Raw genomic sequence first — 16,395 nt, forward strand, 5'->3', positions numbered from 1 at the left:
CCTGGCTCTGGCACATGACTGAGAACAACACCGCTGGCGTAAGTGAATCCTAACACTATTATGTGGCCTTGAGAAAGTTCCTCAACCCCTCTGGGCCTAGGTTTCTTCTCTTATAGGGTGGGCATTAAACTTGATGGCCTCTTGCATTCCTTCCAGCCAAGACTTTGAACAATTGGCTCCTGTGTTTTCTCAAATTTGAATCAATGTAGATGTTGACAAGTTGATTTCTCCCAGCCTGGCCTGTGGATGCCACGACCACAGTAACTATAATCAGCCATTAAAAATCAACTTAACTGATGCTTCTTGCATGCAAAGTACTTGCAGATCTGAAAATTCTAGAGCTAGAAGGAAGCTTGAGAGAAAAAGGTCCTGACCCCTTGTTTCATATAATACGAAAATTGTAAAGTGAGCTCTGCAATGTGACATGGCAAAATCTCGCACAGCCTGCACAGGGCTGCCAGTCAAGGGCTTTTTGTTGGATGGATTTATCAAAGACGAAAATCCAAGTCCAGGTGTTCTGACTCCAAGTCCACTGTTCTGTGCTGCTCCTAAATTTGTGCTATTCCAGATATTCCCAACCCTGCTTTGGTAACTCCAAACACCAACCCTAAATTTTCTGATATCAATTTTCATTCAGTTTCAATGAGATAAAGATAGACAGTGACGGAGAAAGGGATCGAAGTAGAAACCCAGAGCATTACCAGAACTTATCAAAGAAAGGATGTGGTTTGCAAAACAAGTTTCCTGAGGATTGTCATCCAGGTGAGTCCTCCTAACTCCTGCAGGTTTGCAGGAAGATTACATTCTAGATATGGGGCTCTGATTCTCCTGCCAGGAGCACACACGTCTGAATAGGGGACCCTAAAAGAGTCAAAGTTCTCAGGGCCCCAGGAAGTGAGGCCAGTGGTGGGACTGCAAGCAGCAAGTGGTGGGGAACAGCTGCTCTCTGAGAAGCCACTTGCCCCCAGTTATTGCTGCCACATTCGCTGGGTACTGGGTACCATAGACTGAGATTTCAGGAACAAAGCCCATCAGAATCTCTCTGGATAAGGATCTGAACCTCAGCATTTGAGGCCCACTCTTCCCTGGGGCTTGTCCTGTTCTCCTATTTGAAAGGCCAATTAATCCCAATCTGAACTCAATTCAAGGAGCTTCTTGAAGGGCTGCAAACATTTTAATAGAAGACTTGACAACAGAGCTCTTTAAGGCCTGACTCTGATACTTCAACGGTGGGATTTCAGCTAGTGTGATCTCTGTGCAGGAGATATGTGGGTGCAGTGAGGGGAGGTGGACAGGGAGACCTTCCTGTCCTTCCTAAAGACAACTGTGACAAGGCCCTCCTCACCCAACAGTCCCCTCCAGCCCCGGATGACTCACTAACGAGAGCTGTCACGATCTCCTCCATGCTCTCCAGGAAGCTGCTGAGGTGCTGGGTGAAGGGCAGGTGTGGGGAGGTGACTTGGGCGACCACAGCCGCAGCCTCAGCCCGCGTGGCTTCTGAGTGGCTGTCGTCCGTCAGGATGTCGGCCAAGCACAGAATGCCATCCACCTGCAGATGGAGAGAGGGCACAGCCCTGTGCATCCTGGGAGAGCACATGCTCAAGATAATAATGAGACAAACTCCCAGTCCAGCCTGGACCCCAGTGACTCTGGGGGCTTATCCTTTGGCTCCAAAGAGATCATTGACTTCCCATGGCATCTTAGATAGCGGACATCAGCAGGCGTCCAGGGGCTGGGCCAGGGCATCCACCACGGCGAATTGTAGTAGAAAGAACAATCTCTTAGAAATCTCACATCCCTGAGTTCACATCCTAGCTCCCTCTCGCTTGGTCACTCAGCCTCTCTGAGACTGTTTCCTCATCCACCCAGAAGGTGTGAGGAGTTCAAGAGATGAAGCAGGTGATGCTGGATCCAGAAGCGATGCTTAACTATGTTGGCCCCTCCTCCCCTCCTTGGGTCAGCAGCAGGCTGAGCTCAGCATCTTTCCTCTCGCATCTTGTCCTCCACCACCTTCCCCCGCAGAGAGAGGGCTGCTCCCCTGGAGGCCTTGTTCTCTCTGCCCCACCAGAGAGAAACAGACCTGGGCAGAGTGGAACCTGAATGCCAGATAAAGGCTGCAGCTTCCAGTTCTGCCCCAGTCGGACTTGCTCTTGGCATAGTAACTTCTGCTTACTGAGCGCTTGATATAAGCCAGCTACACTGTGCATGTGTTACTACACCATTAATCCTCATAACAGTCTTCTGAGGGCAGTGCTGTTATATACAGCGTATGTGTTATTATACCATTCATCCTTTTAATAACCTTCTGAGGTCAGTGTTATTATTATCTTCAGTTTACAGATGAAGAAACTGAGACACAGAAAGGTTCATTGACTTACCCAAGATTGCAGACTTTAAAAGCAGTTGGTCTGGGATTTGAGCCACAATGATCTAGCCTCAAAGCCCATGGTTTTGAAGAGGCATCACACTGCCTTCTAAGACGTGACACCTGAGCTCAGACCCCAGCCTCCAGCAAAGGTGAGCAGGTGAGATTTGTTTAGAGAAAAGGCAATAACTTGCCAAGGTTAGCTCAGCAGTGCTCCTGCAGCCCTTCGACACCCCAGGACACCCGCCTGCCTGGGGACCCTGCCACCAGGGCCAAGGAGACCTTCCCTTGTGAGGGGTCAGAGGGGGGAGGGGCGAGGCAGGGAAAGAGCCAGGGTGAGGTGAGGTGAGGTGAGGAGGAGCCTGCGCTGCTGCCCTCCACCTGCCGAGGGCCCGGGCTCCTGTCCCTGCTCCTGTCCCTACTCCCTTACTTCCTGCCACTCAGCTTCAGCTGCTCTCCAGAGGCTGCATTTTGTTTGACTAATTACCCCCACCATGTTCTGGGGCTCCCTTAAATGCTCTTGGGAGCCTTAGGTCCATTAATTGTGAAAGTACTTGGCAATCTCAGACTCAAAAGAGACAAATGTGGAAACAGAAGCCCGGGGAACTGTCCGCAATAAAACTCACCTGGATGTGCTTAATAAAAGAGCAAACAGGAGCCAGCAGCCCCTGCAGGACTGGGCTCGTGCCAGGTGTTTGACTAACAAGCCTCATCTGGGCCCAGGGAAGGACATGGGGGCTGCTCTGGGCCTAGAAACAGGGAGCACCCCTCTTGCTGCCAACCTAAGATGCCTCTTAGGCTTGTCTGGTTCGTCCCCTTCCTCCTTCCAGCACCATCCAAGGCAGTAGCTAGGGAGCAACAGAGTCTCTAGTGGGGGAATGTCTCAGCCAATCCTATTCGCTAATCTCATCTTGGATGCAGATAGAGTTGCATCTCAGACCCAGTTGGGAACGCTGGTCAGACCCAAACTTAATCCCCAGCATCTGCTGGGAGATGGGCCAATCTGAATGCACCAGAGAGGCCAGAGAGGTTGATGGTCCCGGAGGGTCTGTGCCCCAGGCCCTGCACTCTAGGCATGCTTCCCAGCCCAGACTGCCACTCAGCAAACTCACTGAGCACCATCTTCCTGAGCACATGCTGAGTGCCAGGCTTTGCTCTGGAGCAGTGGGGCAGGGACAAGTGACCCATCCTCAAATGACTATTGCACAATGTGACTTCTGGTGAGGATGCTCAGTGGGAGGCCTCCTGGAAGCCACTCTGACTTAATGCCCACACCCCAGCTCGGGGAGCGTGGCCCTCCTTGGAGCTCATGTCCAGACACATCTACTGTCATGACAGAATTTATCACACTGGATGGCCAAGTTTCTCCAAGTGGCATCTGTGGATGACACCAAACTCACTAAGAATTTCTTCAAAACACATTCCTGGGCCGCACCCAGACCTATTCAACCAGGCTCTCTGGCGAGGCCTGGAATCTGCTTTTTAACAAGGTCTGAAGCCGACTTTATACACCAGCAATTTGGAGAAGCACCCTGGGATGTGATTCTCCACTCCCTTTTCTGTCTGGCTGTCTCTGACATCTTCCTGGAAGCTCTGCAAGCCTGGGGACCACAGCCTGTGTACCCGTGACTTCTCTAGGGCTTGCACATAGTAGGCTTTCAATAAAGGGGAAAAAATGCAAGAGAGAAAATGGGACCTAGGTGTGTCCTAAGTGAGGACACACTTTAGACAAGCGAAGGTAAAGAAATGGCATTGCAGATGGAGGGGGTATCGTAAGCGAAGTCCACTATAGGAAGGGGCAGCTTTGGAGAACAGCCGGCTTGGGAACATGGATTCCACAGATTCCTGACCCCAGGAAAGTGACCCTGGATTGTCATGTGGGCCAACTGCCCAGGCCTCTGGCTCTGATGCCACTGACTGGCCACCTGGCCTCCTGCTAGCAAGCTGCCACCAGTCCAGATGGATCTCCGTACCCATCACCGTCTCAGCAACTCCAACCCAGTCCAGCTTATCAAGCAGAAAGTCCTGAGGGGCCCTCCCTGTGCCTGAACCAATTCCTGTAGTGTCAGAATGTGCACAGGCTCTGGAGTCACACCTACCTGGGTCTGAATCCTGCAGCCATATCTTACTAGCCAGACAATTTTTGGTACCTACTTTGAGCCTTTATATATAATGAGAATAAAAATACCAACCCCAGAGGATGCCGAAATCTGGAATTGTTAACTAAGAGAATGCATGTACAGTGCCTGCCACATGGTGGTGCCATTACTCCACCTTATCCCCACCTGGCGGTTGCAGTCATCTCTCCTAGACTTGGGGCCCTGAATCCTAGCTTGCCTCACTTTGCCTGCCCCAGCTGAGGTCTCCCAACTGGGCTTCTCTCCAGGGCTCCTTTCTGCAGGCTCCTCTGGGCCTGAGACTCCATGGAGAACCTCAGCCCTGTAGGTTGGGGCCCACAAGTTTACCCGCTTGCTTGGACAACTTTGGGTCATGCAGCCCAGAACTAGAACTTCTAAAAGGTCAGTGACTCCTCTTTTAATACCTGACCAGAAACAATAAGATTACTAATTACAATTCCTGAGAAGGGAACAGAGAGAAAAAGTACCACCCATGCAACTCTAATGTTCAACAAACAGTAACTGAGCACCTTATCGTGAGAGATGCTAAACTAAGCAGACTAGTACAGAGATGAATACAGAGATGAATCAGGAATAAACTAAGAGATGATAGAGAAAGACAGACACATAGAGAAACCAAAGGTGGGGGGTGGAGGGAGAGATCATATGCTTAAAAGGATTGGGGAACTTGACTGGTACAAAACCCAGCCTGTCCATTCCTCTCTTATTTGGCCTGTCTGAATCACCTTCCCCCGCTGAGAACTCTCTCTATCTAGGCCTCTTTCTTTCCTGGGCCTCCACAATACCCATTTTTGGGCTCACCTCCTCCTAGCTAACTGCTGCTTCTTTTTTTTTTTTTTTTTTGCGGTACACAGGCCTCTCACTGTTGTGCCCCGTTGCGGAGCACAGGCTCCAGACGCGCAGGCTCAGCAGCCATGGCTCACGGGCCCAGCCTCTCTGCGGTATGTGGGATCTTCCCAGACCGGGGCACGAACCCGTGTCCCCTGCATCAGCAGGCGGACTCTCAACCACTGCGCCACCAGGGAAGCCCCGCTAACTGCTTCTTAGCCACAGGTTTTGCCATCAGCCCACTTTGTACCACCTCAGTCAATAGCACCCAAACCCAAATGGCCTCAATGACTCACTGTGATGACCCCCTAGCCCTTCAGCCCTGACCTCCTTTCCCAAGATCCACATCTACATTTCCAGCCTGCTACTGGGTCTCTTGATGTTCAATTCTAAAACTAATTTTCCGGGATATTTCACAGGCATCTCAAACCCAGTTCACTTGCAGCTGAACTGCTCATCTTCCCTGCCTTCCCTCCTCGCTCCCTCTCAGTCCCAGGTGAGAAGTCACCTCCTCTGTGAACATGCACCTTCCTCCCCCAGACAGAGGGTCTCTGTTCTCCCAGCTGCCACACCACTCTGGTGTGCCCACAACTAGAGCACTTATCGTGCTGGATCATCCTCCCCAGCTTACATGCCCATCCCTGCACTAGATCTGAGCTGCTCAGAGCAGCTCCTGTACTGAATCTTCTCTGGTCTCTAGTACCCAGCTGAGGCCTGACACACAGTGGTTAACCTGTGAAGTGTGGGCTGAATGATGAGGAAACAGAGGCACAGGGTGGGGAAGAGACTGTCCAGGCTACGAAACAAGGTAACGCCAGGGCCGGGACTCCCATTCTCATCTCCCCGCTCCTGGCCCTGTGGCCCCTCTGTGGGGCCTTTGGCGGGGCAACGTAGGGAGAAGCTGGTGAGAGGGCCAGGGTCAGTGAGGGCTGCTCAACTCAGCTCCAGGGAGGGCCTGGGAGCAGCCCAGCCTGAGCCAGCTTCCTCCAACCCTGATCCCATTTCTGGAAAGTCTCCATCCCCAAACGCCCACTTCCCATCCTCGGTCATAAACTTAATGATGCCAAGAGAACAATCCAATCAAAGCACTTTCACATCCCTAAAGAAATTGCTGCTGGAAGCACTTAGAGGTAATTAGCTTTTACCTAGCGTGGAATGGACCTGGGCAGAGGACAAGCTTTCCTCACGGGAGGGTGCTCACGGGTCGGTGAGGATGGTCTGGCCTGGTCACTACCTGGGCCGTAGGACTGATGCAACAGGAATCTGCTACAGAGGGAATGGGTGGACTCGGAGAGTCTCCCTGGGCAGTGGGAGAAGGAGCGTGGAAACCACTCAGTTGAGGAATCCAAGTGTACTGTAAACATCACGTCCAACTTATGAGCAATGTCCTCCTACTGGTTTTTGGAAAAGCATCACTGGTGGCTTTAATGTGAATATCAAAGGGACACTGGCTAGTATACAAAGGCCCATCATATATCACTGGTGCTGGTCTGCTTCTTCCTAATTCCTTTTTGCATGTTTACTTTTTAGGGAAAGACAGAGGAGTTGATTGTTGTAACAGATAAACAGATTCATGCAAATGCAGTGATAACTCAGCCTCAGTGGGGGAGCATGAGCTAAAGACCCCCCGCATTTCCTCCTTCACCTTTCTGTTCACTTGGACACCAAAAGCCTGCAGAACAAATAAAAGACAAGTGGGAACCACAAAGCAGTTGGAATCCTGCTCATGGATGGATCTGTCTGCCCAGAGTATAGCCAAAGGGAAAATTCAGTCACAGTCAGAGAGGGAAACAGGGTCATGCCCGAGGACGCAAAGACAAGTGTGGGCCAAGGGACAGGGCAAAACATTCAGTGGAATAAAGGAAACCACAGGCCAGAAGCAGGATCTGATGAGGTCAGGGTTCAGGACAAATTCTGTGAACAATGTGAGGGGTTAAAGGCTCACTTTATAAAATGACGTATTTGCTCTAAGGAGTGGTGGTAGAGCTGGAGCCCAGCAGAAGGCCACAGAAAGTGAAACAGGCCTTCAGGAGGATAACACTATCTCCCTCCCAAATGAACACATCCAGACCCCACTCAACTTCTTTTGCTTTTACAAACAAGAATCTTTGATTAAAAGCCAAATGTCAAAACAGACACAAACAAATATGAATATGTAATAGGGAATGGAACAGTGGATGAAAAGGATTATATAACCAGCTTGGCAGCAAAGTCAGTGAGGTGAGTTATTGAGGTGGAAAGAAATCAAGGATTAAATCACTTAAGAATATAAATGGAAAATAATTTCCCTGTCAAGCAAGTGATTTTCCTTAAAGCAGATTGTCGAAAAGATGCTCTGGAGGCATTGGGTAGTGGAAGGAGTGGAGTTTGTGAGAAGGTATCAAAAGGTCACTAAGAAAAAGTTCATTTCCCTTTGGGTGAGGGTTACTAGGCATGTGCTGTTGTGAAAGTACCAAGTTTTCAGCAAAGCACTACTGGCACAGCTGGGATCTGAACTGTGCCAATGGGCTTCTAGATCAGCGGTTATTTGCCTGGTTCTCAGATGATTAGAATCACATGGGGAAGTTTTAAAATACTAATGCCTGGGCTTCACCACCAGAAATTCTGATGTAATTGGTCTTGGGTGGAGTCTTGGCATCAGTATTTTTAAAGACTCCTCAAGTGACTCTAATGGAGATCCTGGGTTAAGCATCTCTCTTCTAGAGGTAGCTGTGGTACAGTGGAAGTTGCACAAGCCTAGGAGTAAGAAAAACCTGGGTTCATAACTCAACTGTGCTACTTGCTGACTTGTTGAAATGAGCAAGTTACTCATCTTCTCTAAGCCTCAGTATTCTAATCCTTAAAATGATAATATCCACTTAATGTAACAGTGAATGAAATATCAAAAGCATTCCCCCTGAAATCAGTAACAAGACAGAGATAGCCATTATGGTCACTCCTATTTAACATTTTACAGTGGCCCTGGCCAAGACAACAGAAAGAAATAAAAAGGTATGATTGCAAAAGAGAAAGTGAAACTGTCATAATTTATAGATCACATGATTGTGTACATGTGTACATAATCCAAACCTGTATAAAATCCAAAAGAATCTACACACCATTAAAATTAATAAGTGAATTTAGCAAGGTCATTAGACACAATATTCAAAATTGTATTTTCTATGTATTAACAACAATTAGAAAATAAAAAATTTTAAATAACACTTACATTAGCATAAAAACATACCTAGAAATAAGTCTTAAAAAAGATATGCAAGATGTCGACACTAAAAACTTAAAACATCACTGAAATTAAATACAGTCTATATAAGTAGACAGGTATGCTGCATTTATTGACTGGAATACCCTATACTGTTTAAGAAGTCAATTATCCCAAAATTTATTTACAAATTTAAAGAAATGCCAATCAAAATCTCAATATCTTAAATTATATATAGAAATGTAAAGAACTTAGAATTACCAGGATAATCTTAAACAAGAACAAAATTGGAGGATCTATACAACCAAATATTAAAATTTATTATAGACTACAGGGACTCAGCCAGTGCCATATTGGTACAAGGATGGAAAGAAAGATTAACTGAACAGAAAAATAGGCCAGAAACAGACTCATACCTGCGTCATCACTTTACTTACAACAAAGGCACCACTTTAATTCAGTGGTGAAAAGATGGTCTTTTTGATAAATGGTGCTGGCTCAATTGGATATCACACTGAATCTTGAACACCAAAAAAATTTAATTTGAAATAGACCATTGACCTAAATGTGAAAAGTAAAATAATAAAGCTCCTAGAAGAAAAGACAGGAGACTCTCTTCATGATTTGGGGGAACACAAACCTTTCTTAAATGGAGACAAGAAGCACTAACTACAAAAGAAAAGATCAATAAATTGGACTTTATCAAAGTTAATTTCTATCCATCAGAAGACACCATTACGAGAATGAAAAAGCAAACCACGGACTGAGAACATGTACTCTCAATACATGTATCTGACAAAGGGTTTGTATGTAGAATATGTATTTTTGAAGCTTATAAATTGATAAGAAAAACAACGCATTTTTTTAATGGGCAAAAGTGTCAAACAGACATTTCACAGACGATAACTGAATGGTCAATAAGGACATAGAAAAATTGCTCAAAATTATTACTTGTCAGGGAGATGAAAATTAAAACCATCATGAGAGATCACTACATGTCCAAGCAGGCCACAAGCAGGGCACTGCATGTCCAGCTATCACAAGGCTTCAAACTAATTATCTGTACTTTTTTTTTTTGGCCGTGCCGAGCGCAGTACATGGGACCCCCTGCACCCCTGCAGTGGAAGCACAGAGTCTTAAACACTGGACTGCCAGGGAAGACCCAAACTAATTATTTGTACTTTTAAAGTAGCTCAAGGGAGAATGAAACACTTCTTTGGAAAGTGTGTGTTCATTATCTGTGTGGGTCCTTTCATTGCCCCTCTTTCTCTTGTCCTATGTCTCTTCCTCTTTCTCATCATTCTTTGCTCTCCTCGTCTCTGTCTCTGTGTGTGTGACCAAAGGACCCACCACCTGCTGTCAAGGGATGGCGGATGCTGGTTCCTGCTGCCCCTGTGCTTTGAGGCTGGCCTACTCTGTGCTGTTGGTGCCAGGCTGTTCCCAGGAAATGGGCCCTCCCTCATTAAATTCTGCCCTGAAACCTGCACATTCTATCTTCCCTCAATCTCCTCACTGTCTCCCCTCCCTGCTATAGCAACTTCCTTTCCCCTGCTGGCCTCCGAGCTGGCACTGGCCCTACTCCAGAAGCCAAGGGGAAGCCAGTGCTGATGGTGCAGGCCCCACCTCTGCACCCTATCCAGTATCCTTCCCTGTGGCACAGCCTCCCTTCTCCCCAACACAAGCGGCATGGCCGGTCTGCAGCTGTTACTCTTGTCCACCAGGTGGCGCTGTTGCACAGTGCATGGGGACCCGAGGCCCGGCTGAGCTGAGCCTTCGCCCGCTGCTGCATTTAGGACTGAGGCTGCCCTCTCCAAACTCAGGTTAGGAGTGCAGCACAGCCCTGGAGCCAGCAGGGCCTTCCTTCAGTCTGGACGATACTGGCCCCTAATCTCTAAGTGAATCTCACAGGGAGAGGAGGGGGGAGCGGGGCAGAGTGCCTAATTCTGTTCTCTCCTCTTCACATCCTGGCCTCCCTCAAGTCCCCCCACCCATACCCTCAAGGCAGATGGAAGGGGTTGGGAGACTTGGCAGGTGGGGAAGGGAATGAGACACACCCCCTCTAGAAAGCCCCTTTGCAGGGCTGAGGAAGGTGACAGTGTCAGTCCCCACTTCTGTCTGCCTGTCCACAGTCACAGCACAGACAGCTGACCTGGCACCCTCGGGTTCTCTGCACAGTCCGCCATCCAGGGCAGTTGAAGGCCCACACCTGGGGGCGTGAGAGCTGGCGGAAGCTGATAAGCGTAGGTGGGCTGAGCCCCAAAGAAGGGTGAGGAGACATCTGGATCTCATTCAGAGGCATTTTCTCTCTCCCTCTCTCTAGGAGCTACTACAAGGTAAAGAAGGGGCTTCAAGTCAAATTAAGCAGAGTTCTTGCCTGGCATCCATAGGTCCTCTCTCTCCCCACCCAGCCTCACTTATTTAGAACTGATCCATGAAGATAAAGTAGCTGCCTCGCTCTGGAGTCTGCACACAACGGTCCTTGTCGGCTAAGCGGGTGGGGGCATAGCAAACTGAACCTATAAGCAAAAATGGGGTTCTCAGCCCCAGGCTCTGCCTCTGCCAGTGTCTCTATGCCTTCCAGCCTCAACTTCCCCTTCTGTAAAATGGGCATGACCATTTCCCCCTGCCTTCCTTGCAAAATGATCGTTTGAACCAAATGAGCAAAAGGAACTGGTTTACATTTTTTTGCAGATTTGACTTATTTCTGACCATCTGCAGCCCTACAAGGAGCAAGCAGTGGAGAGAAAGTCCTGTAAAACAGCAGCTAGAGGGACAGATCCTCCCCACCATCCCCCAGAATCTGCTCCCTCCTGCCCAGGGTCTCTGGGTCCAGGCCTCCCTGTCTGCAGCCTGGCCCTTCAGTTGTCAGGGCATCTCAATCCCAAGAAGCTGCCCCAGGAAACGGGGATGAGGTGAGAGAGCTGCCTGGAGACAGGCAGCAATTTCTCCATCCCTCGCCACTGATGTTTTTCTCCTCAGACTTGAAGTTGAGCCCTCCTTCCCTCCCCGCTGCTCATCATTAATTTCTCCATCGATTTTCATTAAACTCTCCTCTTGGCTCCAACACAGGATGAACTCCTTATTTGAAAAAATGAAATAAGAGGGAGGGGTTGGGAATTAAAAAAATCTCTTTTGAAAGCAAGATTGTCTCTGGTCTCAAGGCTGGAAGAGGCAATTACTAGAACCATCTTGGAGGTTGTCTGAGGCTGTCTGAGCATTGGGTTTGGAATGTCCCCTACCCCTTACAGCCCTAGATTCTAGGCTCCTGTCCAGCCCCAGCCCCTCCCTGGACCCCAGTCCCCAGTCCAGCTCTAGTCCCCAGTGCCCCCATCCTGGCCCCTGGCTCTGTCCAACCTTGACTGCTGCACCAACAGTGCCCTGATAGTCCCATTACCCACTCAAAACAACCTGGAACTCTGCCAGGGCCATGGCAAAATCCCAGGACTCAGGCTTTCTGGGAACATTGCAGGATTTTCCCCAGACCAACCCGAAAAGGTGAAGACAAACAGGCCAGGAAAGACGGAAGGGAAACAGACACAGGAAATTTCTTCCTCCAAGGAGGCCCCACCTGCATTGCTGCATCACATCATCATGGCAGCCCCACGGAGGAGGTGTCATCCCTCTTTATAAAGAGGAAACCGAGGTTCAGAGTGGACTCGCTTTCTAGCCCCCTCTCAGCCTCCCCCAAACCCAGCAGTTTTCCCCCTTGGGAATGCCAGTCCACCTTCCCAGCTCTACTCTGCCCCAAGGCTGCCCTGACCAGTCCAGGTGGGCTAGGTCACCTGGCCACCGGACGGAGTTGGGTCCATCTGCTCTCACTGGGCTGTGTGGCTCTGAAGCCCTCACTCCCTCTTTGGCCCTCATTTTCTTCATCCCATCTTCTCCAAAGTGGGTCTCAGAGAACACTGCCTCCTATTCTGGGCTCCCCCAACTCACTGAGCACAGAGTTCCTAAAAGACTTAGAGCCCCACTGGCCTACCAGCCAGCTGTGGAGTCTCTCTGCTGAGGCCACTTTCCCCTGGCCTGCCTGGGAACTCCACCTTAGTCCTTGGGGCCCAGCTCCACTGCTTCCTTGCTGCTGCCTTCACCAGCACCCCGGGCACAGGTGGTACCACCAGCCTGCGGCTTCTGATGGCCATGGGGCTACCACTTGGCCAGCCCAGGTGGGAGACAGGGAACACAGCTGCCTGTCTCTCCTCCCAGAGCCCAGCGCAGGGGCTGGGGAATGAAGGGTGACTGTCTGCTGAGGACACAGGATAGACTTCCTGAAACTCGCTGCCCCGGCAGGAGCACAATGGTGAGAGGCTGTGGGCAGGATGAACCAGACCTCTGAAAAGAAAGCGTGGAGCCTTGAAAGACCCTTCAGGCACCTCTGCAGAGGCATTTGTTATGTCTTGACATCTTGCTGCTCCAGACCTGCTCGGGCAATATCCACGTCTGCCCTCTTCCCGGACCAATACCCAAAGCCTGGTTCCCTGGGAGCCATTGCCCTGCAGTCCCCACCTCAAAAGGGCCAGCTCTTCCCAGGTTCGCGGAGTATAAAGAACATGGGCTTTAGAAACCAGCCAGACGTGGGTTTGAATCCAAACTACACATTCATGAGCTGAGGGAACACAATCTCTGAGTCTCAGTTTCCTCGCCTGTAAAATGGAAACGTTGTAGGGACTCGTGCTCCAGCCCCACTGACTTCTCCACACTGTGCACTGGGCAGCATCTATGGCCACGCTATCCCCTCCTGCTGGCGTGCCAGAGCTCTCTTCTCCACCAAACCATCATCTTCTTCAGGCCACTCATGTTCAAAACCCCGGCAACTGGCATCACACCCGCCAAAATCAAAATAGCTACCATTTATTCAGTGCCTAATGGGTGCCAGGCACCAGGTTACTGCAATCTATTTATCTCTGACAGCCCTGGGAGGTAGATTTCATCATGCACATTTGATTGATGAAGAAACCACACCTCTGAGAAGTTAAGTAACTTGCCCAGGGAAATGTGTCCAAGTTCGTAGGTGGAAAAGCCTGAATTCCCATCCAGAAGAGCCTGACTCTCAAAGGCCACAGTTTTCCCGGAGCTGGGCTGCTTCACAACAAATGTGTGATGATGGAATGAATTAGTAGCGTGATGAGATGGTGAAGGACTGAGTGAGCAGGCAAGGAAGCGAGTGAGTTGAAAGTAAGTGAACAACTGGATGACAGAGAAAGAAGAAACAGGTGACTGGGTGAATCTATGGCCACTCGAATGCTCCAAGCCCAGCAGAGCTCGGGCATCACGCAGCAGGGCCAAGGATGGATGGGGTGTCTGGTGACCTGACTAGACTCACACTCCGCAGGGGTCTCTGTGTGATTTAATGAACCACTTTAAGGTTGGAGGGAAGCGGTGGTGGGTAGCCGCATGACAGAAATGGATTTTAACCAAATCCAGCACATTTCTTGCTGCCAATTAATTACGGGAGCCTCAGGGAGGAGGCTAGGCCAGTAAATCAGGGGGAGGCTGGGACTTTGACATTATCTAAAGAGGGCACGAACTGTGCCGGGTGAGTGGGCAGCAGGCGAAAGCCCCAGGGCACCTGCCCCCCAGCTCGCCTCTGCCTTGCCTGTCATGCTGCGGCTTCTGCAAATCAGCCTGTCCCCGGATATCGTCACCTTCCATCCTAAACGTGGACAACGGCTGACCTCACCAGAGCATCTAAGGCCAGCGCTCAGCAGCCGGAGCACAGAGCCCACGTGGGCAGGACCTGGGGGAGGGACAGGTGATCCAGGCCCCCCTGGGTGTCTCTAGAACATCTCACAGCTTTGGAAGCAGCATGATGTGGAGGAAAAGAGCATGGACCTTAGCCTCACGTATTGGAGTTGAGTCCTGGGTTGGCATAATGGTTCACAGCCCAGGCTGACTCTGGCTCAGCAGAGCTGGGATTAAATGATCGCCAGGCCATCTATTAGCTGTGTGCTCTTGAGCAAGTTGCTTCACTTCTCTGAGTCTCCCTTCCTTCTACAAACAACATGGATGATAACAGCACCAATGGATTAACGATTAAGTGACACCATGAAAGGTGGGGTTTAACAAAGTGCTTGTCCAAAGCAAGTATTCGATAAATGTTATTATCCTTTTAGTCATTGTCATGATGCCCTTATTACCTGATAGAATAGGGGTCGATAAACATTTTCTGTAGAGGACCAGATCGTAAATGTTTTTGACTTTGTGGGCCTCATGGTCTCTTGCAATTATCTAATTATGCTGTTGTAGAGAAAAAGCAGACATAGAGAACACCTAAACAAAGGAGGCTGGCAGTGATCCATTAAAACTTTATGGATCAAAACTTTGAATTTCACATAATTTTCATGTGACACAAAATGTTCTGATATTTTTACAGCCATTTAAAAATGAAAAAAATTTTTCTTAACTCATGGGCTGTACGTGCCAAAAACAAGACAGCAGGATGACTTCAGCCCACAGGCTGTAACTTGCCACCCGCTGAGCTAAAACATAAGCTCTAAGAGGACCAGGGGTTTTATCTGTTTTGTTCACTGCTGTACTTCCAGCACATAAAACAATGCCTGGCAAAGAGTAGACAGTCGCTAAATGTTTGCTGAATGAATGAATTACAAGCTGTGTGATTCTGTGCAGACGTCACTTCACATCTCTGGGCCTCGGTTTCTTCGTCTGTATGATGGGGATGCTTGTACACTTAAGGCAGATATCAAATGGAATCAGGCTGCCTGTGAAGACACTTGGCAAGCTCTGTGACTGCAGAGCTGTAGTAGCTGTTTCCGACCACACGGGGGCTCCCTTCTGACAAGACTCCCTCCTGCTCACTGCCGGGCAGAGAGTTATTTCAGAAGTATCTGTGTATGGAAAGTAATCTGACCTGGAGGAGGGGAAAGCCCAGAGACGGTGACCTTCTCCTGTGCGAGTTGGGGGTGGGAGAATTAGGACTTTGGCCAGAAACAGCAAGGTGGTCCGGGTTTAGCTGCAGGGATTTTTTTTGGCAGTCTGAGAGTATCCATTAAACCAGTGAGTCAGTGAGGTCGACTGGGCATTAGACAAGCAGACGGGGTCCAAATCCTGGCTCCAAAACTTACTCTGTGATTTTAGGTGAGTCACTTACACTGGCTGAGACTCAATTCCTCGTCTTCAAGGTGGAGATATGAATAGTGCTCACCTCACGAGGTTCTGGTGGGTTAATGAAGGGAATGCGTGTAAGGGGCTAGCTCAGCACGGGGCGCTTAGTAAGCCCTCAGGCGCTGAGTGTCCCCCGTCCTCTTGCTCGGTGAGTAGGGGCTGGCTCCCAGGCCAGTGGTCCATCTGGCCTGGGAAAGACGCACTGGCGCCCTCTGGCTTTGGAGCCCCGCGGGAGAAATTGCCTCCACAGCCTTCACAGCTACACAGGTTTTCACTCTGAGCAAAAAAAAGTCCTGCTGTTTTTCTTCCCTGGATTGAGGTTTTCCTGCTGCTCTGCAAACTCTCTAAAGCCAAGAAATGTACTGCTTTTGGAGAACTGGTGATTCTAGTCCCTTCTACCTTTTTCTCCCCTTCTTCCTGCCAGCCAGCATGAAAGGAGATGAGAAACAAAGAAGATGTGGCACATATATACAATGGAATATTATTCAGCCATAAAAAGAAACAAAATTGAGTTATTTGTAATGAGGTGGATGGACTTAGAGTCTGTCATACAGAGTGAAGTAAGTCAGAAAGAGAAAGACAAATACCGTATGCTAACACATATATATGGAATCTAAGAAAAAAAAATGTCATGAAGAACCTAAGGGTAAGATGGGAATAAAGACACAGACCTACTAGAGAATTGACTTGAGGATATGGGGAGGGGGAAGGGTAAGCTGTGACAAAGTGAGAGAGTGCCATGGACA

At 49.2% G+C, this 16,395-nt stretch overlaps 1 protein-coding gene across 4 annotated transcripts in view; it reads right to left on the reverse strand.

The window, feature by feature from the left end:
* The window catches only part of INSC (INSC spindle orientation adaptor protein), a 125,539-nt gene that overhangs the window by 25,637 nt on the left and 83,507 nt on the right, over positions 1 to 16,395 (reverse strand). For all 4 annotated transcript variants that reach the window (XM_081238865.1, XM_081238864.1, XM_081238867.1 and 1 more), the window contains exon 8: positions 1,378 to 1,549. In XM_081238865.1, the coding sequence (XP_081094991.1) occupies positions 1,378 to 1,549 (172 nt within the window). The remainder of the gene's footprint in view (positions 1 to 1,377; positions 1,550 to 16,395) is intronic.

This window comes from Mesoplodon bidens, assembly GCF_964165515.1.
Source record: "Mesoplodon bidens genome assembly, chromosome: 7".
Lineage (NCBI taxonomy): Eukaryota > Metazoa > Chordata > Mammalia > Artiodactyla > Ziphiidae > Mesoplodon > Mesoplodon bidens.